A 24,244-nucleotide genomic window follows, 5' to 3' on the forward strand; every position below is an offset into this window, starting at 1 on the left:
GCAGCTGCTCCAAACGGACTTCATCGGGGATACCAGGGGCAATGTATCTTTGCAGTCACTGCCTCAGCCCCGACTGCAGCCAGCTGGCAGATCTGACTACGGAAGAAGCACGTGAGGGTACACAAGTTGCTACAGAAAACATGTTTAAATTGAGTGGCATGGCCAACTTTCCAGTCAGAGGCAAACCCATTCTTACATCATCTGGTCCAAGACCTCACATCAATTGGTTGAGTACCAGTGACAGAAAAAGATGTAGCAGACAAGACGGGTACACATAGGGGAGATGGTAGGAGGTGAGATGTGGGACTGTGGGCTGAGTGTGAAGTTAAGGCTGGAGTTCTCACCATGAAATGCAGACTTCCAATTACAAGCCTCAATTAAACGGCTTGAGTGGTAGATCAGAGTGTAACAATCTTAAGTTATTAAGTATCTTTATTAAATATTAATTTAGTACACTAGAACACACATATTTACTTTTAACATTCTCCATATTTTTAAAGAGCTTGTATATATTTCTGAGTTTATTCACTATCATCTGCCCGTATCTGTACATTTGCACACAGACATACATGTAGACACTCACACACCTCATCAAAAATGTATCATAAAAATTTCCTACTACCTGAATCAGATTGTGAGTAAAAGTATAAGCCCTATCACCTATGATGTATTTCTCAGTTTACAATAAATTTTCAGATAACTTTGGATCACTTTATTAACAAACACTGGAGAGGAGGCAAGATGGAGTTGAATGAATACATGACACCTCTTGCGATCCCTGGGACTCAGACTTTTAACCATTATAGTTAAGCATTAGGCCTCTCAGTTCTCATTCCTGAAGGTTCAGTTCACCTAGGAGGCTTTTTTTGTCTTTTCTTTCTGTCTTTAAAAAAAAAAATAATTTAGGACTTAAGGTTGCTCAAACCAGCAAATTAGAAAGATGAGGGTCTCTGAAACACAAACTTCGTGGAGGGTTGCCGGAGCATAAATCAGTGTCCTTTATGGAATAATCTGAGAAACTGTACCAATTTTTGGTGAATATTTTTCACTTCTCACTATTGCATTTACACTTCTCTTTGTTTTCTTGGTTAAACTGCTATCCTGAGTAATGACTCGATCCTGGAGAATTTATTTGTTTTTAATTTCATGGAAAGGTAACAGCTGAAAAAGTCCTTGGAAAGACCACCTCCCTGGCTTACTGACCATGAGGCTGGAATCTGCAAAGGTTAAGTGGCTCGCTCAAGGTTATTTCTAGAGGAAATGTTTTAAGCTCTCCAACCAAGTGCAGCAGCATCCTATCAAGGTTGCGCCTTGCGAGGTGGCCCCAGGCAACACGGCTAAATTGGTAGAGCTAGTCTTCTCCAGGAGGCTCCTGTTCCCAAGGCAACCACTCAGGTGGCCCCTGCTCCATCTCGCTCCTCCCTGGCCCTCTCTCCCTGGTGGTGTTCATTTTTGTGACATTCTTCTGGTCCCAGGAATGAAAGCGCATTCCACAGCCATAAGGAAAAAAGTGGCTTCCCTGTGAACAGGTGCAGTTTATCTGAAACAAGCTGAGGGACAGGACCCTCCGCCCCTCCCATGACATCGCCACTGCTCATTACCCCCTGCCCTGCTCATCAGGAGCGAGGGCCTGGGGTCAGCCACCTGGCTTCAAACCCCAGCTCCTCCACAGTGGAGCTGAGTCCCTCTGGACAAATGATCTAACCACTCTAAGCCTTAGTTTCTTCATTCACAAAACAGGGATAATAATGGGCACCTACTCACAGGTTGTGAGGAATAAATGAAATCTTGCGTGTCTAACACATAAGCCCCCGATACGTCTTGTTGCTGCCACTGGTATTATGACTGATTGCTTGTTCAGTCCTCCTCCCTGTCTGTGTAAATCCTGTGCTTCATAACTGCTCCCCATCCATAATTTCTGCCTCCTCAATTTTTTGCTGGCCTGATGATACTGATGCTACTCCTAATCCTTTTCAATACGCCTTTAAGCTTCAGCTCTTCTCCCTGAAGTCTGCATCTTTAATCGTCCTGTAGTGCTGGAATCTGGTCAGCCCAGCCACGGTGGCCACATTGGCCCAAGTGTTCATCCCGGCTGTGTTCACCTGTAGCGGGTTTCAGCTTTCTTAGCAGAGACCGTGGCTGGCGGTGTCATCGTATGTCTGCTAGAGAATCCTGAACTCTTCTCAAGACACTCAACACTATGGGGGATTGTATTTCCAGTGAAGCTCACTGGTCCTCTGTCTCCTTCCTCCAAAGGCAGGCATTCAGCAAAAATCTGTGTGTGGAGATAAATCTGTAGATACAGAATGCAGACTGGTGGTGGCCAGGGGCTGGGGAGGACAGTGGAGAGATGGAGAAACTGCTTACTGGCTATGAGGGGCTTCCCCTTTGAAATGAAGGAAATGTTTTGGAAATAGACACAGATAGGGGTTGACAACATTATGAATGGACTAAACGCCACTGAATTGTTCTCTTTAAAATGGTTACTTTTATTTCTATGAATTTCAACTCAATACTTTTCCTTTAATCTATGATATCACAAAAGGACTAGAAAGACCCATCCATATATTCTCACCCCCACCAAAAAACAAAACAAAACAAAACAAAAAAACTATTCTTCCCAGTGCAGTGATGCACTGGAGCTAGCAGAGCCCAAGATAAATACAGCTCTATGCAGAGGGGAGAGGCTCCTTCTCCAACCTCTTAGATTCTTGTCTGGGGCCTAAGAATAAAACTGACATAAGACAGATTAACATGAGGAAAGCAAACAAATGTTACTTAATATTTGTACCTGCACATGACAGCCTTGATGTGAAAAATGAAGACCACCAAAATGGTTAGGACTAAGAGTTTATAAACCTTAAAAAAAAAAAAACAAAAAAAAAGAACAAAAATATGTAGCAAAGTGAAAAAACAGGAAAATGGATATGGATTTAGGACCATAATTTATAGCAATCACTTTGGAAACATATAGGGGAAACTAGTGGGAGATGAGGGCTATTTCAGTAGGTTTCCTTGTCCAGGTCCATTTCAGTGTCAGCTCCTCGTCTCTTGCGATGAGACTGTTCTCTCCTCTGGGTGCAGGGAGGGCACCTTTCTCCCGGGAAATTCCTACCTGCTTTCAGGTAGGAAGGACAAGGGTGAGGAGCCCTTCCTTTCTGCATCTGCTGTTTCTCAAGTGTCTTCACCACCAAAAAAAATCAATTTCCAAAAGTAGCATATTTGGGGGTGGCATGTTCTGAACCCACTCCCGCACGAAACACTGTGGCATCCAAGCTTGATTTAGCCTTTCCTCCAGCCTGGCACTGTGATGAGTACTTTACATGCACGTAGAAGCCATGGGTGGTGCCTGCAGGCAGCCCGTCAGCCTGCCTCTGAACTGCCCTGCAGTCAGGGCTTCCTGTGCCTACCCTTCCCCTTCTCTCTGCTTCTCTGCCTGAGGACGCCTTGCTCTCGGAGTCTCCTCCACACAGAGCAGCCTGGAAGTGCCGGGAGGGTAATGCCCCCTCAGCCAACCAGAGGAAGGACTGGTGGGTAAATCTCTCCACTTTAACCCTCACAGGTTTGCTCTACGTGGTTCCCGAGAAGGAACCCCGGATGCATTGAAGCTCAGGTGCCCAAAGCAGAAGCTCACTCGTCAGTGGATGTTTTTTCCCTTTCTCCTTCCACCTTCCCAGTCCCAGGACCCCTCCCAGACAGGAGGCGTGCATCCCAGTCCTTGTTTCTGCACCAACTTTTGACCAAACAAAAATTACCTGAATGCATTATCTCAGCCAGTCCTCCCAGAGGCCTTTGGAGGTGGATGTAAATACCCCATCATTTGCATTAGAACACTGAGAGTAACAGGAAGTCTGAGTGGATTGCCCAAGGACCCGCAGTTAATAAGTGACAGAACCCAGATTTAATATTGATCTGTGTAACTCCTAAGCTCGTATTCATAAGCCCAACACTGTATTTTATGTAATTGAGTCAAGTTGTAATAATATCCAGCCTGGCTGGGAGAAAGAATATCACCATTTTATAGCCCCTAATGAAATAATGGATCCAGATACCAGTCATCAATAGCTCCCGAAATCACAGAAAGGCAGACCATACATTGTGTGCCTCCTGTTAGAAGCACAAAGCATACCTATGAGAAATCCTTTCCAGAAAATCAAACCTGAATCTTATCAAGGCTTTATCCGACTGACAGTTAACAGGACATTCGAAGGACAGAGAAGCAGACAACACACCTTCACAGTAATATGATTAGCAAAATCTAGGAGTGAGAATCTACAAAACACAGCTCACTGCATTCAATAAATAAAGTGTAGAGCAGATGGCGCAGGGAAGAAATGGCAGGAGAAACTACAGAATTTTAAAGAGACTTCAGAGACAGATGCACCAATTACAATAGCGATACCTTATCTGAATCCCAAATATAAAATTAGCTTAATTTTTAAATGAGGTAATTAGATAAATTTGAATCCTGACTGGATATTTGATGATATCAAGGGATTATCGTGAGTTTGTTTACATATGATAATGGTATCCTGGACATTCATTTTAAAAAGCATCTTACTCTTTTAGAGATGAATACTGAAATATTTATGAACTTGTGAATTTATGGTCTGGAGTTAGCATCAAAACAACCTGGGTAGGGAGGAAGTCGTAAGGATATAGATTTTTAAAAATAATAAAGAATAGCTCTGAGTTGGTAACTTACAGTCGAGTGATGGGAGGACATGGATTCTGTGCATTTTTATCTGTAATTATGTTTATTATTGAAATAATTTTTTCATACTAAAAAGGTAAAGAACACAGTGAATATTGGGAAGAAATAAGACTTTGAAGCAGTAAATTAGTCTACTTATTATAATGGCTAAAGACACTTTTATCATTGCTAATATGTTTTTCTTAATATCTAGCATAATATAAATTGTGTTGTGTTTGAACATGTCATAATATTGGGTTAAGAGCTTCGTCTGCATGAGCTCCTAGCTGCTTCTATCAACCCGGAACAGTGGACATTTCTAGGTCCATAAAATGGGATAAGGACAGTGTGCTTGGTGAGGATAGTAAATGCTAGGGAGGTCAATCCCTCAGAAGGAAATCTCAACTTTCTGGCAGAAGGGGTAGCAGAAGGGTGCACCTGTAGGTATTAAGAGCATTTGGTGTGCAAGCAACTCATTGGTGGTTGCAAACTATCAAGTGTAATCCTTGCCACTCATATGTGGCCAGGATGGACATAACTCAGTAGAGAGCAAACGGGTCTGAAAAGCCATCAGGGGTGAAATTCTTTGCTCTGAGCACCCAGAGATTTGCTCTGTCACTGCTCAATGGTGACCAGGCTCAGGGCAACTGAATCCCACAAATTAGGTGGCCTTGGAGACGGAGAGGTCATCAGAATGGACTTTTGTCCACAAAGATAAATGATTAAGTCAGGGACAATGAATGCAAGGGAGGCCAAATGATCAAGATAGTTTCTCCCTCTAATCTAATCTCTTGGGTGGCCAAAAATATGAGCAGGAAGCCACATTATCCACTTATTTGGTGGAATCACTATTCCAGGGACTGGAAGGACTGGAAGCCATTGTGGTGACCACACCATCTCCTTTGGAGTAGATCTGTTTGCAAATGGAAAAATGTCTGATGGACAAAGGAAGAATCAAAGCTTGAGGGTGACCAATGTTCACAGCAGCACTGTTTACAATAGCCAAGACAGGGAAGCAACCTAAATGTCCATCGACAGATGATTGGATAAAGAAGTTGTGTGTGTGTGTGTGCATATATATATATATATATATATATATATATATATATATATACACACGTGCACATGCATGTGCGTGCACACACACACACACACTTGAATACTACTCAACCATAAAAAAGAATAAAATAATGTGATTTGCAGCAACATGGGTGGACCTAGAGATTATCACACTAAGTGAATGGGGAAAGGGTTTTAGAAAGATGTCTTGTCATCAGATGCACCCCTTGCATCTCACTCATCCTTCCGCACTGAGATACACTCATGAACTCAAACCAGTTATGTGGTCTTATAGTCCTGCTGTGTTCTGGTCACACACTCTTGATAAGTCTTTTTTTGGGGTGCTGATCCTGCAGTATGCCTTGCTGGGGTGACCACTGCCCCTTTCCAAGTGCGTGAGGGTCATTTCCTCTAGCGGCAGCCAGCCGGGCCTACTATTGGTAACTGGGGCTTATTCAGGGTAACTGAGCTCAGGGCTAGTGAGCGGTGGCAGAACTAGACTGGGAAGGTCTTGTTCTGAAGTCCACAAGGAAACACCGCCTATTTCCACGCGGGACACCTGCCAGGGTGGGTTAAAACATTCCACCAGCAAACACTCAATCACTGGAGAAGACAGGGAAGACTGCACCTTAATAACCTGAAGTGGCTTTAAGACAGCAGGTACATCCTGAATGTAGTGAATCTTGTCAAGGGAGAGTTTGCCACAGAGCCAACAACGTAATTTCCTTTAGCTCTCAAATTGCATTTCTCTGGTTGACTCGCTTAAATGACTTGGAGAATTATTATTACCAGATCTTGGATTAGAGGTTTTACCGGCTGACTTGGAGATCTGCCCCAGAAGACAAGTGCATCTTACCCCACTAGAGTAGCTTGCATGGTTTCATGGCATCACGTACAAGTCATTTGAAAATTGTTGGTTCACTGAGTCATTTAGATTTCCCATATGGTCAGTGTCAAGATCTCAAAAAGTCAGTTATTTTATAGTATCTTTAAAACATCACCTTTGTTAATATCACTATGTCCTCAGAAAAGGCTTTTAAGTATTAGGAAGTTGTAAAAATCACAGAGGCAAATACTTGTTTTCCATAACCCTGATATTTGCTTTAAAAACTCAAATGTCATCATTAGGTAAATATTACTTTTCAAGGAATAGTTGACAATTTATCTTCAAGTAAGTAATGGCAAATTCCCAAATGTGAAAAACCTTAATATCTGATGATGATAAGCAGAATTCTTAGATGGCTTCAGTGACCCTTGACCTCCTCTGATGCTCCCCCTTTGAGTGACACGCCGAGACAGCCCTCCTGGGATTAGGCTACATTGTGGCGCACAGTCGACTCTAAGGGAAGGACACTGTCTTCAGTAGCCCAGGCCTAATCAAAGGAGCCCTGCCAAGGAGCTCTTCCTGGAAAAGCGATTCTGTGTGTAAGAGATTCAGCATGAGGGAGACTCTCCATTTCCTGGAAGGCGTACGAGGCTACATGCAGGGAAGGGTGGGTGGCCTCCAGGAACTGAGCGTAGCCCCTGGTCAGCAGCTGGCAAGAAGGCGGAGACCTCAGCCCAACAACCAACACCCTGACTGAGCCTGGAGGAAGAGTCTTCCCAGGGCCCCCAGATGAAGGGTCAGCTTAGCCAACACTTTGAATGTCAGGCCCAAGTCAGAGCCCCCAGCTGAGCTGTGCCTGGATTTCAGACCTAAACAATGATGAGACAATATATTCTCGCTCTTTTAAGTGCTGTTGGTGGTACAGCTGCCCCCAGGTGTCTGTGGGAGATTGATTCCAGGACTTCCCTCAGATACCAGACTCTCTAGATGTTCCAGTTGCTTTTATAAAGTGCCTTGGTATCTACGTATAACCCATGCGCATCTTCCCGTATGCCTAAAACCACCTCTAGATTACGTGCAGTACTTAATACAATATAAATGCTATGAAAATAGTTGCCAGCACATCCCAAATTCAAGTTTTGCTTTTTGGAACTTTCTGGAAATTAAGAAAAAATACTTTCAATCCATGGTTGACTGAATCCAAGGATGTGGGCCAACTCCAACTTAGTACATGGCAATAGAAACTGGTACACTCACCATGACTTGTTCATCTTTCAGTAACCATGGTGCTCCATGGAAAAGCAGACGGTCCATCTCTGAAGTCACAGAAGTGCACAAGCCTTTCTCCTCAAGACAAGCACCACTCTTTCTTGTGCAGCAGAAGTCCTGTAAAAGTATTTCCTGGTTCGTAAGCAGAGCAGTAAAAAGCATCAAAATTTTAAAAAGCATTAAAAAAAACTCAAGGGTTGCTTCATGAAATTAGTTATTTTCATTGCTTCATCCTTGGCATTTTTAACTCAAGCGTCGTGAGTAACACAATGACCGTGGTGCTGCTGGTGTCCCTGCCTTGATTCATGATGAACAGTTTACCTGGCACGGCTTCTTTACAGCGTGAAAGGAGCAGGTAACACCTTAGCATGGATGGGAAAACAGTTCTTACCTAATAGGGGCCCTGGGCATGAACGTCACTCTTTGAAAACTGCTAGTGAAGTTGATCTCATCTCTTTTCCAGCTCTTTTTTGGCATCTGTAGGCTGATAATCCCCCAATTCATATTTCTAGTCCAGCCTTTCTCCTTGTTCAGTCTCATATAGCCAAATTCTTAGCTCCATGTCTAATAAGAGGCATATCCAACTCAGCAATCCAAAGCCAAGGTCTTACTTCCCTACACAACTTCACTCTCTCCAGACCACTGCATCTCGGTCTATGCATAATGGTCTAATTAGAAAACCTCACCTTAAAGAACTTTAGTTCATACCCTAGAATCCAGAATGCTATCGTAGAACAATTACAGAACACGGTGCTGCAACACGTACATTTCACGCCTGGACGGAACAATTCCACTAATGGGGACTTTTCCCACTATGTCCTTTTCTAAGACGAGTTATTAATGGGTATATACTGGGAAAACTGACAGCAGGTCAGATTTATAGATCAGAGAAGAGTTCAAAATTAAGAAAGCAGATTCTTTTCGAGCAAGAACGGTTTCAGATCTGCTTTAGGTAGAGGCAAACGTGGCTTATGCTTAGTCAGGATTAGGAGCTTAAGCAGTATGTTGATTCCTCAGCTTTGTGGCTTCAAACTATTAAAGTCACTTTCAAATTTGTCTTAACTTTTATGGAAGTTCGATGCCATTATACTTAAATTTTTTTGCCTTCAAATGTTTGCCTCCCAAAGATGAAGACATCTGCATTTTGATCCCTCACCGTAACTTTTACTTAAGTTTCTGACAGATCCCTGCATGTACAAGTCACTAAACCCACTCACTTTCTACTGGCTTTTGGGGGGTTTTGGTGAGGCAGGAGAAGGAAAGAGGGATGTATCATGTCTCTGTGACATTTAAGTTTAGCAGTGTTTCCTAACTGTCAGTCACTAGACAGGTCTTCAGTCCCTGCTGTTTCCTTCATACGGCATGTCTCTGAAAATGCCCTGTAATTAATTTCTCCAAAATGGCTTATGATGATTCATTCAGAGAGAAATTTTATTATTCTCACACAAAGAATATACAATTTTGTCCCTTTTATTCAGCACCTTAAGTTTGACTTAATATATTGTTTAATGAAATTAATGAGGCTTTCCCAAAAGCATTGGGAAAAACAGCAAAATAATACTTACAAATAATTGAGGCAAAAGTGGGGATTGAGGAAGTATTTTAAACTGAAAATATCATTAGAATTCAGAAACAAAAAAATAGAAAATTATGTCTCTCTCTTGTGCCACGTGTTAGAATGCCCCAAGTGGTCCTGTAGCAGGAGCTGAAGTGAAGATGAGGCCCTCAGCCCCACGTGGCCCAGTTACCTTTCTGGTGTTCATGGTGTGGTCCTGGTGCATCATCTGATGGGTCTGATTAGAAAAAGCTGAGCTGAGAGTTAGTGGAGTCAGTGCCCATTTGTCCTTACCGCTGAGGCTCTGCAGTCCTACACCCACCCACCCGCACGCCAAGTACACATCCGTTCATCCCATGTCCCGGGAGCAGTGCTGCTCACAGATCGAGAAGAATGGACGCAGGGGTTTCATTGATGCATCACTGTCTGTTGGAGAACCGTGAGAGGCTGGAGAGAAACGGCTGTGTTCAGTGCAGCCCAGGCATCCTGTCACTCAGAGGGCATGGCTGTCAGAGCCTCACCTTATAGGGCTGCTCTGAACAGGGTCCGTGTCTGAAGGCTTCACAACTCTGCCCGGTGAAACTGGGCTCCCAGAGCTCGGTTTACGTGCCCGCCCCCAGACAGCATCTGAGCTTCCCCGTGGGTCACGGACGAGAAATGCGCCTTTATCCTCTGTGTGAAAGAGCAAAGACCCGGGCCATGGGTGGGCCGTGCGCTCTCCCCACTATGAATGCCACCCCTGTTGGAGAGGCAGGCAGGTGAACATGGGACAGTCAGAGGCGCTGAAAGGCTGCTAGTGGCAGAAAAGCAGTGGCTGTCCTGGAATTTACCGCTAACAGCCTCTGCCCGGGAAGACAGGACACGCGTGTTAGGGAGCTTTCATTGCTTATGTGAATGAATGTCATATGAGCAGCGAGTGGTGGTAAACGATCCATGAGCAGAGCGGGCAGCGGTGGGTCCAGGAGTCGCTGAGGTGATGTCCCAGGACCTTCCCTCTTTTCCTCTCCCCGCACTGTTTTTCTATAAATCGCTAGAATTGGGATAACTTGATCAAGGCTCTCGATTTTTAGGAAAGCTGGACCAGTTCCCCTCAGTGGTCGGTCCTACGTAAGACTGTCTCGACTGTCTCACCTGTGCTGACACTGAACTTTCGCACTTAAAGGAAACCATTTTCTAACTTGGAAATGGAAAAATTTGGTCTCATTTTTATTCGCACTCAAAATAATGTGCTTATTCATTTATTCTTTGAGGTAAATCTTACCATTACTGTCTTATGGTTTATAGATGATTTCATGGGGAGTTTAATTTTGAAACTACAATTTTTTATTAATCTGAAAATAATTACTTTTTTATTGGCTTGTTGATGTATTCACACTCAGTTTCTTGCTGACAGGCATGTGCCAGTTTCTCCATTGGAAATTAAGAGGACAGGACATGGTCCTAATTCCTTGGGGAACGGTACTCAGGGAGTTAACAGTTTCTTCCCCAACTTCCTGTATGTAGTGAGGTTTCAGTGAAGAAGGTGAGGAAAGGAGAGAAGGTGACAGCTCACAACAAATGTAATCATGGGCTGGAAAGCCCTCCCTCCGGTGCCAGGCAGTCCTCCGGCACTTTGCATGGCTAAGATGGGCACACATCGCATGCAGGGACTTCTGTTTGTCATTCCATCTACTCTTCAGAACAACTCTGTGAGGCCGGGGACGTCGCCTTTATTAAAGGGACTTGAGGTTTGGGGACATTATTAACCTGCCAAGGTGACATCTCTCATGAGGTTTGGAAGGATGGTTATAATTCACACTGGACTCCAAAATCCAAGCTGTGCAAGTGTGAGGCTTTTCCTATCAAAAGAGCAAGAGTTAGAAAAGTAAAACTGGAAAGTTTACGCCTCCGTCTGTCTGGGCCGCTGGAACAACGCACCATAGGCTGGGTGTCCTACAACAGCAGACGTCTATTTCCATCAGTTCTGGAGGGTGGCGTTCAAGGTCAGGGCTGTGCAGGACCGGAGTCCGGTGAGGGCTTCCAGGTTCACAGGTAGCAGTCTTCTTCCTGTGTGCTCACTTGGCTGAGGGGGAGGGCGCTCTCTGGGGTCCCTTCAGTAAGGACGCTGCCACTTCCATTTGTGGGGGCTCCACCCTCACGGCCTCACCACCTCCCAAAGGCCCTACCTCCGCACCTCAGGACATTAAGGGTTAGGTTTCAATCTATGAACTCTGGAGACACAAACATTCAGATCATAGTGAAACAGGAGGAACTGAATGACAGTGTGAGGAAATAAAAAATATGTAAATTGTTTTTTACCCTCAGCTCCTGGCACAGAGTTACTAAAACCCTTGTAAGTTTGTGAGCGGTACGAGCGCTGGGGGCGTCTTTTGTCCTCTTGCGCTGGCCCTGCGCGGGCTCCTGGGTGGGGCTGCTCATCGGAAAGACCGAGCTATCCTGAGAAGCTTGACGTTTTCAGCCCCATCCCACATCCCCCAGAGACGGAAGAGGGGCTGGAAATGGAGTTAATGGTCCGTCATGCCTGCAAGAGGAGGCCTCCGTAAAATCCCAACAGTATGGGGTTCAGAGAGCTTCTGGGTTGGCAAACACATCCACACTGGGAGGGTGACCCCGACTCCATGGCCGCAGAGTTCTTGTGTTGGGGACCCTCAGACCTCGCCCTGTGTACATCCTCCTCTGCCTGTTCACCTATGTCTCATCTTATTTTATTTTACTTTATTGATTGATTGGAGGGGTCCACAGCAGGAGGGTGACCCCAACTCCATCACATCCTTTAATAAACTGGTCAACACAATTAAGTGTTTCCCAGAATTCTGTGAGCCTCCCCTGTAAATTAATCCAATCCAGGAAGAGGCTCCTTGGAACCTCTGATCTACAGTTGTTTGTTCAGAAGCCCGGGGGACAACCTGGACTTGGGACTGGCCTCTGAAGTGTGTGTGTGCGTGTGGGTGTGAGTGAGGGGGATGGTCTGGCAGGACAGAACCCTTACCCTGGGGGATCTGATGCTGTCTCCAGGTAGATGGTGTTAGAACTGAGTCATAGGACACCCACCCAGCTGGTGTCATGGAGAATTAGTTGGTGTCAGAAAAATATTCATACATTTGGTGACCAGAAGTGAAGTGTGTTGTGTGAATCGTAAAGGGGACTCGCAGGAAGGGAAAACCCTGTGGGAGAACTGGGTTTTCCTTCACAGCAAGTCAGCAGGAATGACTGCATAGTGTCATCCAGTCCGAGGACCAGAGAGCGTTCTGTGTGAATGGTGCTCGACCTCCCCTGACAGCCCTGCCCAGTAGCTCACCTGTCACCACGCACGGAGAGGCTTGCGCATCCCTAGAAATACTCCTGCGAGACGTCACACTTACCTTTCAGCAGTAAACACTGAAGTTAACTCCTTCCAAGTCCGCCTTGTAATAAATGGTAGAGGGGAGACTGGAACTCTGGTCTCAAACACCAACGACTTGCCTTTATTCTGCGTTATCTTCATAGAACGAGAGGGAGAAAACAGAGCATCAAGCTCCATAAAAATTCAAGCCCTTCATTTAACTAGTGAGCAAGGCTGTGGCTCAGGATTTCAGAGAATTTCAGAAGCGAGGCTGGAGCTCAGATCTCCGGGCTTCCCGGGCAGTCTCCGCCCTGCTGAACCTGACCTTGCTTTGAAGCATCTGCACATCTCGAGAGGTGGAATGGATACTGGTAGCCCGACTGGGGAAAGTGGGAAACCTCAGTGGGAAATCTTTCCACACGTGAAATATTGACAAGAAGAGTGTGTTAAGGGAAAAGGACACACGATCTTCACTGGAATGTGTGGGTTATCTGAGATGATTCTGTTTACAAAACCCTAGTACCTTCTGTACCTCAATACTGGAGAGACGGAGGAGGGGAAAGGTTGCTTGGGGGGCACATCTCCTCACCCGCTCGGTCCCCTTCTCCCTTTCCCCCAAACTTCTCCAACTGGTGTGCCTCCTTCTCCCCTGCCTTGTCGCTCGGTGTCCTCCACCCCGACTCTGTTCTGGAGGAAATGGCCTGAAAAAACGTGTTTCGAGTAACCCAATAAACCACTACAAAGCTAAGCAAGAAATCTTTTAATCCCAGCGTGATCCAAGTTCTATCCGGAAAGGTCTTACTTCTGACGACGTAAATCACGAGCAACGTCTCACTGGAGCCCATGCTAAGCTCGTGGGGACAAATGAAGGCAGCTGCCGGCCCTGCAATAAAGCACGCTGCTGCAATCACCCTTCGAACAGCGAAGGAAGGACGCAGTAACGCAGCGCGCGCGGGCCTCCCGCCCCCGCCCTGCAGCGCCGCGCGCGCGGCCCCGGTGCTCGGCTTCCCACAGCTGCAGGTGGCGCCGCGCTGGGTCCGCAGCCGAGCGCAAGGCGCGGCACCCGCGGAGCGGTCAGCGTGCTCACGTGAACACAAGCCGCGACGCTCCGGACGCAAAGGACCCCTTTCAAGACCGAGCTCAAGGGGGCCCGTTTCTCAGCCAAAGAAGGGACACTGGCTGACTGAGGCCTGAAAACAGCATTTGACCATCTGCCCCTGACGCCTGCTCGTCAGCGATCAGCAAGGTTCCGAGCTGAAGGCCAGCAGAAGGTCTCCCAGAAGCCGCAGGAGCTCCCGAGCGCGGCGAGGCTTCCGGCGAGCCGCCGGGGGAGCAGCCTGGCCGGGAAAGGACGGCAGTCATCGCCAGACTCAAGGACGTTCGCTGCAGCAGCGACGGAGCCCCGGAATGCAACGTGCAGTCGCCCCCGCCCCTGGGATCTCGCCTCCTCAGACTTGAGTTGCCTGAGGTAACTTGAGGTAAAGTTCGCGCGGGGCCGAGCGGCGTCAAGAAGTCTCGCGAGGGCAGCTCGGTGGCGCCAAGAGCGAGACCACGACGCCTGTTCCCGCGAGACCGGGCCGTTGGTCGCTGAGGTTGGCGCGGAAGCTCAGGCGTCCGCGGTCAGCGAAAGTTCTCGAATGAGGGAAGGCGAGAACTACGGTGAGGACCTCCCGTCCCGGAACCTGTGAAGGAGGGAAGAGAAATTCGTGCTGGTTTGGGCCGCACCTCAAGTGCCCGAGCGACGCCACGGTGCACGGCGGGAGCTTGGCGAGGACGGGAAGGCCTGGGACTTGCGACTGAGGTGTTTGGAGCGCGAGAGGCGCCCGTGCGTACGTGCCGCCGCGCTGCCGTTCCCGCTGTCCCGCTCTGTTAGCGGCCGTCGCTGGGAGTGGCTTCCTGTGCCTAGTTCGCTGGTGGGCGTCTGTACGAGGAAACCCACTGTTTAAAGGATTGGGTCCTGGCCGCGGCTTCAGGCCTCCCCTGGGGGCCTTGGAATGTATCCCCCGTGGAAGGGGGCCACGTACAGACCGGGAGACCCTGAGGGGAGGCGGCATCTCGCGGAGTAAGTGACCACGCGCGTTAACTGTTCTCAATGCAGATGAAAACCAGCCGGCACTCCTCAGTGACCGAGTTACTAACTGCTCTTTTATATGCTAAACCTCAGTGGTGACACAGGTGATAAGGCAGGACACTCTGACTGGAGAGGGGAGCTGAAATGGCTTGTCTGAAAAATAGTTCAGGAGGAGTGGGTGTAGCTCGGTGTTTAAGTGCATGCTTAGCATGCACAAGGCCGTGGGTTCAGCTCCCAGTACCTCCGTTAAATAAATAAAAATAAGTAAATAAACCTGGTTACCTCCCTCCTCAAAAAAAATCCACTTAAAAATAATTTTTAAAGGGGGTGTGGGATATAGCTCAGTGGTAGAGTATGTGCTTAGCATGCACAGAGTCCTGGGTTCAATCCCCAGCACCTCCATTAAAAAAAAAAAATTAGCCCTAAGGATTTAGGGCCGTGACCAAAGAATCCTAATTCTGGCACTTTTTCTATGAAACACATCATCAGAGTTTGGTGACGCATTCGGAGGTGTTTGGTATTAGATACAACTGCAAGAAGTGAGAAAAGAGCCAATGTTTAACAGGAAACAAATTAAATATATTATAACCAATCCATTAAAATACTTTTTAAAAAAATATTCACCAACTGCAATATCTGATTTAAAAAAATACATGTATATACTGTGTAATCGGTGGTGTGTGATAAGGAAACATGCTCAAAACGGTCATAAAAGCAGAATAAAAATATATTTACTATTTTATTTTTATTCTATAGATACCATACATGTCTCTTTACCACTATGCCCCTATTAACTTATATGTGCAATGCCCATAGGGTTGGAAATGAATAAATAAATGATGATGTTAACAGTGGTGTCTCTAGGTGATAGATTTAGTCAGTCAGTTATTTTTGTTTTCTCCTTGGTAATTTCTAGGTTTTCCCAAAGTTTCTGCAGTGTTCGTGTACTACTACAGTCGCAAACAAAAGTAGTCAATAGAAAAGGAAAGCACAATGCTGTGCGACTCACTGCACACCTTTTGTTAGAACAGGGTTGATATTAATAGATGTTTAACCCATGTTTAAGCAGCTAACGTACAAACTCTTTCAGAGTTCTTAGCTAATCGTTTGAGGAGTCAATTAATCAAATTCTTATTTTGAAAAATTTAATGTGATGAGACGATTATTTAAGGATTCCATTGTATAATGCAATGACTTTATAAAAAGGAAATTTTAAGTGTGAAGTATGGTTAAAACAAGCAGTGTGGTTTACGAACGAGACAGCATCTCCGCTTGGGGAAGCGACCAGGTTCTGCAGTCTGACCGCCAGCTCTGGTCCGGCTCTCCCTCCTCAAGTTCTGTAACTTAGGAAAAATCATTTACCCTCCTGGTAACTCGATTCTTCTCTGTAATAAATAGCATAAGTCTTATGACTTGCGGTGGGATTAAAACAGGATGCATATAAAGCACTTTGCAGGGTGTCAAGACAGTCATTTAAAAATATATTACTCATTAATAAAATAGGCTAATACCAGTAACATTTAATTAGATGATGACTTCTGTTGCATACTGGTCAAGGTTGTGCACGGAACGTCTAACGGTCGGCAGTAAAAAGCAAAGCCTTGAGGGGCGACACTCAGACCTCCAAGGGAGGCATTACGACTGAACTGGGGGCACCCCGAGCATGTGGAGTTCCGGAAGCTGGGGTGGGGGCTGACTGTTTCACAGCAGAAGGGGGACTGGAGAACTGACCACAAAGTTCAGCAACAGGGAGGGGACCTCTCGTCCTGATGGGGCTGTCTTCAGACTCAGGAGCAGCTGGCAGAGAGAGGGAGGAGCTCAGTCCCCTGGAGGAGTTCTGTTTCCCCGCTCCCAGGAGAGGAGGGACGGGCAGGCGGCTGTGGAAGTGAGGACACGGGCTCCGTCTGCCTGTTCACAGGCTGGCAGGCTTGCCGTGTTGTCTGCTTTGTCTTGGTTCATAAAGATGGCAAGAGGAACAACCTGTTTGTGTAGTCATGGGATTGTTCAAGCAGAGAAGGAAAAAATGATTATGCAGAAGGAGCAAAAATGCTGGCCCCGTGCTTCTGAGGGGCCGAGCCCCAGTGCAGGGGTGGAGGCTCTCTACTCTAGACCGTCCACAGGGACAGCCATGAAAAGATCATATGTATTTACACTGATTTTTATCAGCATCAGTGTAAACCATGCATTTATAATACTTAACAGAGAATAGGAAATAGGGTCCATAGTTAGATATTTATTGATTCATAGGTTAACTCTGGAGATACTTTGATATAGTTTAAAAAATTTTAATGGATGTTCCAAATGTAAAGTGATCTGAATTTTAATGAGTCTTCCTCAGATCTATAGAAGAAATGTTAAACAGCTTGGGGGAGGAGGGCTATAACTGGATCTATTAATTAAGCAATTAATATTTTGAAAGAATTTCTAAAACATGATGGTATATGTGCTCTTAGGGGAAAGGGAGCCCTGCAGTAGGAGAGGGTGCAAACCAGCAGGGTTCCTCAAGATGCGTCATTTTCAAAACATTTATTTTTCTCTTCAAAATGAAAACAAAAATCTCTGAGATAATCCAGAAGAGGTTTAGATTTTTCCCCCCTAATAATAAAGGAAAACAGTAAAATTTCCAAACAACCCATGAACCAAAAACATCTTTCAGAAAAGATTCCCAATTTGAGAATAAGTTAACATGAATGATGGAATTTGGAAAGTCGTATGTGCTAATGTGATGATATAAAAAGATGGTATAAATATAAAAGATCAACAGCTTAGGGACTATAATGACTTACTCATCAAGTTTAATAGAAAGCTATTGCTTAATTATAAGACAAATTAAGTTAGATAAGAACACTTCCGACAAAAGTTCAATAGATTCATTTATATGTTATATTATACAGTTAAATATTTTACACATTTATAATAATATTATAATGAATGTAATATAAATACACACAGTGTATAACATATAAATATAAAAGTAGATGTGGGTGTGGGTGTGTGTGTGTGTGTGTGTGTATAGTAAGCCCTTGCAATTCAAAGTATGTCCAAGGATTTCACTATTATTGCTATCAATAATAGTGAATATTCTTTTGTTGTGCTATTTAGATGAAATTTTTCAGCCTAGAGAAGTATTAATGAAATAATGATAATCCTCTGAGTTAATAATAAATCCAGTAAACCGGGTTTATATTTTTAATTCCAAACCCTGAATTCTTCAGATTTGTCAGTAACTGGTATATATGTGTAAAACAATTTTCTCTATGGCTGTATTTAGTAAATTAAGTTTCTTTGAAGCAGCCTTGCATTTTAATTTACCTGTTTGGGATTATGGGCTCCCATTATAGGTAAGGTACTGTGTTAGACACCTCATCGTATCAGCTGGTGCAGGAAGCTCCAGGACTCCAGAGACAGATGGTAGGACTGGGTTTCCTAGGACAGGTCTGATAGGTGGGCAGGGCCCCAGTGAAGTCAGCTGTTTTGCTACTGGGGGAGGAGGGGGCCTGGGGAGGGTCCGGGGAGCAGGCTGAGCTTAATTAGGGGTCAGTCATGGACACAGAAGGGAAGGACATTCTCCTTGGAAAGAACAGAGAAGGCAGTTGCTTCAGGTAGAAACAGTCCTATTTCTCTCTTGCCTTATTGCCACTTTAAACACAATAGTAAAAAAAATCATTGTCATTTCAGTGTAGAAGTTGTTCCTTCAAGTATTCAAACTACCTGAAGAAAGTAAGTTCTAATCTGACCTGAGAGACTGTAGTGAAGCAGCTGATATGGCAAAAAAGAAAGAAGGAAATGAAACAAAAGTACCCTTTTGTGTATAGTTATTGCTTTTTTTCAGTGTTTTCTACCCTTAGTCTGCAAGTATTGCCTCCGGAACTTGTCACCTTCTTAACTGTCCTGATCAGAAAGGGAGGTTATCTATTTGAAGTTGTTGAATCCAAATTACTGAGAAGTTAGCCTCGCTGAGACAGACCAGTGAGTGTCAGATGCTAACCTTTGCACTTGATGTCCTTTACCCCCAGAAAACCAAAGTAACAAAGAGAAAAGAAAACAAAATAGATTGGAAACAAAACAAAACACTGGGCAGCCGTGCTGAGAAAATGAAGCTTGAAGGCCAGGCCCAGCTCCAGATTTTCTGGTTCTCTAGGTGTGAGATTGGACCCACATTTAGCATTTTTATAAATCAGGAAGAGTGTTTCATCACTCATTTCAAGATTTGAGAACCAATGGGGTAAATACTCATATCCGTGGAAAACAAGGCAGTGGAGAAATTTGCTCTGGGTAACTCTGGTCAACTCTGGTCCTTCTGAGGATGCACCTGTCTGCCTGCCCTGCTCTCTCCCTCACCTGTGATTCTTTCCTAGGATGTAGGGCTCTCCCTGCCCAGCCTTGAGGGGAGCTGAGGGAGGAGGACCCTGGATGGAGGAAAAGAGGGGCCTCAGGGAGGTGCTGAGGGGAAAGACCTTCTCAGGATGGTCTCTTCTTTGCAATGTTGCCAAGAACCAGGGCTGTCCAGTAGAGGATGTAGTAACTTGAAGCACGTTAGAACTCAGAGGAAGGGAGAGTCTACCACAGTACAGCACCATTATACTGGAAATAATAACAAATACTGTCACGTACTGAGCCTGCGATGTCCAGGGTCTTCCTCTAAAGGGGGTGTGTTCATTATGCTTAAAACTTACACAGCCTCATTCCCCTGCATTCGGTATCAGCATGCCTACCGTATTAGGGCCCTCCGGAGAGTCAGAGCCAATAGAATTATGTTAGAATTATACGTATTTATATATAACGTATCCTACACAAGTAATACAAGAAACTGTCTCTCACAGTCGTGGAGATTGACAAGTCCCAAGATCTTCAGGGTGAGGCAATAAGCTGGAGACCCAGGAGACCTGATGGTGTGGTTCTAGTCTGAAGGTTGGCAGGACCAAGACCCAGGAAAAGCCAGTGTTTCAGTTTGAATCTGAAGACATTAAAAAAATGAATACCCCAGTGTGAAGGCAGTCAGGCAAAGATAGATACTGTATGATTTTACTTTTGTGTGGAATCTGAAAACAAATCAGATGAACAAATAGAACAGAACAGAAACATTGTCATAGATACAGAGAACAAAGAGACAGTTGCCAAAGAGGAGGGGTGGGGGGAGAGAAACAGGTGGGGAGATGAGGAGGCACAAGCTTCCAGTTACAAAATAAGTGTCATGGGGGTGGGGATGCACGTGTGGGAGTACAGGCAATAATTATGGAACGTCTTTGTATGGAGACGGATGGTAACAACACTTAACATGGTCACCATCTCTTAATGTGTAGAAGTACCAGTTCACTCTGTTGTGAACCAGAGACTAATATGGGGTTTTAGGTCAATTGTGCTTCAAAAAAACAAACAAAAACAAACTTACAAGAAAAGAGATCAGATTTGTGGTTACCAGAAGCAAGGGGTGGAAGGAGAGGGGATTAGATGAAGACAACCAAAAGGTACAAATTTACAGTTATAAGTAAGAAGTGGGGATGTAATGTACGAGATGATGAATATAAGTAGCACTACTGTAAGTCGTATGTGAAAGTTGTTAAGAGAATAAATCCTAAGAGTTCTCATCCTAAGAAACATTTTTTTTCTCTTTTATTTTGCACCACAAGATGATGGATGTTTACTAAACTTACTGTGGTAATCATTTCATAATGTATGTAAGTCAAATTTTAGGTCTTATGCCTTAAACTTATGCAGTGCTGTATGTCAACTATATCTCACTAAATTGGAAGAAAAAAAATGATGTTGAAAAAATGTATAACCCAGTATAAAGGCAGTTAGGCAGGAAGAATTCTCTTCTATTCAGTAAGTGCCAGCTTTGTGTCCTATTCAAGTCTTCAGCTGATTAGATGAGACCCACGGACCTTAGGGAGAGAAGCTATCTGGGCACTTTGTACCCCAGTCGAGTCAACATACAGAATTAACCATCAGAGTCCATTTACAGGTGAATGAGCAGGCTCTGAGTTAAGTAACTTACACAGGCCACATAGCTTCCAAGTTGTAAGCAAAGATTTGAACCTAGATCTTCATGCTACTCTAGGACCAATCTCATAAATGTAAATCAGAACTATTTAAATATTATTTTAATTTTAATAACATAATAATTTAAATATTTTAAACAGAATATTTTAAATTGTTTTCTTCTGTTTTCCCAGAAATGACTTCCCAATTTTTTTTTCCCCCAAAAATGACCAGGAAAGTGAATCTTCTTAAAATATTTAATGCAGGGCCTGGAATAATTAAGAAGTCTATAAGTGTGAGAACTATGACTGTAGAAACCGATATCACATTATGCTGCCTGTAGGGTATAAGGTCAGGTATTCTTCTCTTTAGCGTTTTATCCCCAACACTTAAAACATTTCCTCATTATAGCTCCCCCATCAATGTATATTTGTTAAAACTTGGAGTTATTAAATGACTAGATGAATAAATGATTGAGAAAGTTTCATTTTTCTTCAAAATTTTTCACGAATGTAGCAAATTAGGAAACTCCGTAGTCACTACACGTAAGTTGAGAGAGCAGTCTGCTGGGAAATTTGGTGAAATGATAATGATTTGTAGAATCTGCCATAACTGGTGGTAAGTAGGGTTGAATGTAGTTGGTAATCTCACCACATAGTATTTTTAGCTTCTGACACTGTTGTTATAAGCTGATCTTGCTGGTTGATAGCCTCGCGTTAATTATTCACAAGCTCTTATACTTCATTTGCTTTGCATCATTCACCTCGGAGAAAGTGTCCTGTGTTCCAGAGGTTGGCAAGAAACCAGTTATGACTGGAAATGCTATGAAGATAAAACATAATTTTGCGGTGTTTCTCCGGGTCCTACCTAATAGTGGTTTTATTTTGTTTCTTCCAGTGAAAAAGGCAATCGAATTGAAGTCAAGAGGAGTGAAGATGCTGCCCAGCAAGGACAGCAGCCATAAAAACTCTGTCTGTAAGTCTTCTTTCTTTCTGTGGGAGGATTGATACGTCCATTAGAGGGAAGCCATTCCCGAGAAGTAATCCTGTAAACTGCCTTTCCCACTTTGTCTCTTTCTGCCTCCAAGAGTGTTTGCCAGGAGAGAGAACAGACACTGACTGCACATTGTTGGGGGAAAGCATATGCTCCTTCTGTCTCCTAAACACATCTCAAATCTGTCTCTGCTCTCTGCCCTCCTTGGTCACTGAGACTGGACCATCCAGATTTCTCTATGAAATAGCTGTTCCACTCTGTGTGTTTTGATCCCAGTTTCTCTTCCATTCTCATATGCACCACGCATACCAGACTGATCTTTGGGGCATTCCAGTCTGGTCTTGTCATTTTCCTGTTAAAATGCTCTTGGTCATCCATGGATTACAGAATAAAATAGCTTTAGGACAAAGTCTGCATCCTTCCAAAGAAGAGAAGAATATGAATCGCACACCTGTGGGGTCTGTCTGGAGATGCCTAGCACACAGCAGGCACTCAGTCAATAGCTGCTGGGTGACTGAAGCTATCCCCTGATGCCTGGTTTTCTGGTATCTCCTTCTTGACAGCCTGCATCGTAATTTAGCCAAAAGGACTACCCCGCCATCCATGTCACTGTGTGCCTCTGCCGGAAGTGCCCTCTCTGCCTTCCTTGCACACTGAATCACACGAGGTCTTGAAGCCTCACCACTTGAAGCCTCTCCCTGCTCCCCCAGGCACAGGTCACTGTCTCGTTTTGTTCCCGCAGGGCTGTGCCCTCACCTCTGTAGCAGAGTTAAGTATCTTGTCATGGCCTCCCTGTGGGCTTGCCTGTCCTGCTTACGGCAGAGTGGAAGGCCCCATCGTGACACCCAGGTGGGTTTATTTCCAGTGTGGTTCTTCCCAGCACCGTGTTTATTGCAGGATTTCAACCCATTGGGGTGCCCTTTGTGCTCATCCCTGCCAGTCTCTTCCTGCGCACCCCAGCAGACCCTCTCTCAGTGCTCCTTGTCCCGGTGGTGGGGTCTGGGGGTTTCATTTGGTTTTCCACTGCTGGCTGTTGGTAGAGGTGGGAGATGTGGGTGAACGTCTGGAGAGCCCTCAGTTCCACTCACTCTGTTTTTACGTGCATGATTTGTTAGGCTTCTGTGAGAGGTTTTATCTGTGACGAATGTCCACTAAAACCAACAAGTGAACAAGCACAAAGAACAATGATACGCATGTAAAAATCACACCGTAGGTTGGCCCACGCCAGCTTTCTGCGTGTTCCTGTTGCGTGGCTTCCTGCTGAGTGTGTGTGTAACAGCAGTCTGCTGACTCTGCGCAGGATCCTGTCCCCTGGCACTTGGCGAGGACAGAGGGAAAGCCAGACCCTCAGGATGTGGGCTTCAAACACAGGGTGGGTCTTAGACTTTTGGGGATAACGTATTACCGCAGACTGGGTAATTTAAATTTGTTTCTCAGAGTTCTGGAGGCTGGGAAGTCCAAGAGCAAGGTGCTGGTCAGTTCAGTGTCTGGTGAGGACTGACTTCCTGACTCACAGATGGCCGTCCATCTTCTAACTGTGTCCTCAGAGGGTGGAGATGCAGAGAGATGCCTTTTCTGGATCTTCTCATAAGGGCACTAATCTCATTTATGAGGTCTCCACCCTCATGACCTGATCACCTCCCAGAGGGCCCACCTCCTGATACCATCGCCTTGGAGGGTCAGGCTTCAAAATACGGCTTTTGGGGACACACAACTCAGTCTATGGCAGGGAGGATTCTCCAGCTGACTGCAGTTCAGGGCCTTGTGTCTTACACATACAAAGATCAGTCTATAAATGTTTTATTTTATTTCCTGTTTGATAATCACAGGCAGTATTATTCAAACTAGACTGGACTTATAAATGATGAAAGAAGAAAACTACTGAAGGAAGGAATTCATTTTTCTAAAACAGAGTTTTAATATTTTGTTATCATTAGCTTTTAGTTCAGCATGTTCAACAGAGAGAGTGATGCGGTGTTTGTAATTATTTTGAAATTAATTTTTTTATGGATAAAAACCTTGCAGAAATGATCCCCAGTAACAGAACTATGTAGCAGGTGAATGATTACATCAAATCAACGTGAGTCTGATAGCAGATCAAGTAGACGTCAGATTTGTCTGCCAGAGTGACATTCAGACAGGCTGTTTTTGTAGGGAGACTACGTCTGGATCCTTATCTGAACCCAAATTGACAAACATGTAATAACTCACTGGTGTTAGAGACGTTCTTTTATTTCTCCCAACAGCATTAAACAATTTTTTTTGGTTAAACATGAAAATTAATCATGAGAGGAAATGAGGACTTGAGGAGACGGTAAGCCTTCTAAGATCAGCAGTGTCGTCAGTGGTAACAGGCTGTTTATGCAGAAGGTGTGACTGAAGAAGCTAAAGTAAGAGCTTCACAGAGAAAAGGACACTGGCTTTGAGGCTAGAGAGACAATCCTTCCATAGCTGTGGAAGTGTTTACTGTGTTC

At 44.7% G+C, this 24,244-nt stretch overlaps 1 protein-coding gene and 2 long non-coding RNA genes across 17 annotated transcripts in view; 1 reads left to right on the forward strand and 2 right to left on the reverse strand.

Annotated features, from left to right (window-relative positions):
- LOC140689536 (uncharacterized) overlaps positions 1-12,869 on the reverse strand; it is a 31,622-nt gene extending 18,753 nt beyond the window's left edge. The window contains exons 1-2 of the long non-coding RNA XR_012064581.1: positions 12,765-12,869; positions 7,836-7,964 (exon numbers count right to left, since the gene is read on the reverse strand). This is a non-coding gene — a long non-coding RNA (uncharacterized lncRNA). The remainder of the gene's footprint in view (positions 1-7,835; positions 7,965-12,764) is intronic.
- The window catches only part of CSMD1 (CUB and Sushi multiple domains 1), a 1,700,362-nt gene that overhangs the window by 1,289,984 nt on the left and 386,134 nt on the right, over positions 1-24,244 (forward strand). For 9 of the 15 annotated variants that reach the window (XM_072950543.1, XM_072950545.1, XM_072950554.1 and 6 more), the window contains exons 1-2: positions 14,266-14,383; positions 21,675-21,752. In XM_072950543.1, the coding sequence (XP_072806644.1) occupies positions 14,362-14,383; positions 21,675-21,752 (100 nt within the window). In that variant the 5' untranslated portion in view covers positions 14,266-14,361. Of the gene's footprint in view, positions 1-14,265; positions 14,787-19,952; positions 20,264-21,672; positions 21,753-24,244 lie in introns of those variants that run through there. The other 6 variants (XM_072950548.1, XM_072950549.1, XM_072950550.1 and 3 more) reach the window with 4 other exon arrangements.
- On the reverse strand, positions 13,528-14,751 carry LOC140689539 (uncharacterized). The gene is made up of 3 exons (XR_012064586.1): positions 14,558-14,751; positions 14,169-14,406; positions 13,528-13,607 (listed from the first exon to the last, which is right to left on the reverse strand). It is a non-coding gene; the product is annotated as an uncharacterized lncRNA (long non-coding RNA).

Source organism: Vicugna pacos, chromosome 26 (genome assembly GCF_048564905.1).
Source record: "Vicugna pacos chromosome 26, VicPac4, whole genome shotgun sequence".
NCBI classification, from domain to species: Eukaryota; Metazoa; Chordata; class Mammalia; order Artiodactyla; family Camelidae; genus Vicugna; species Vicugna pacos.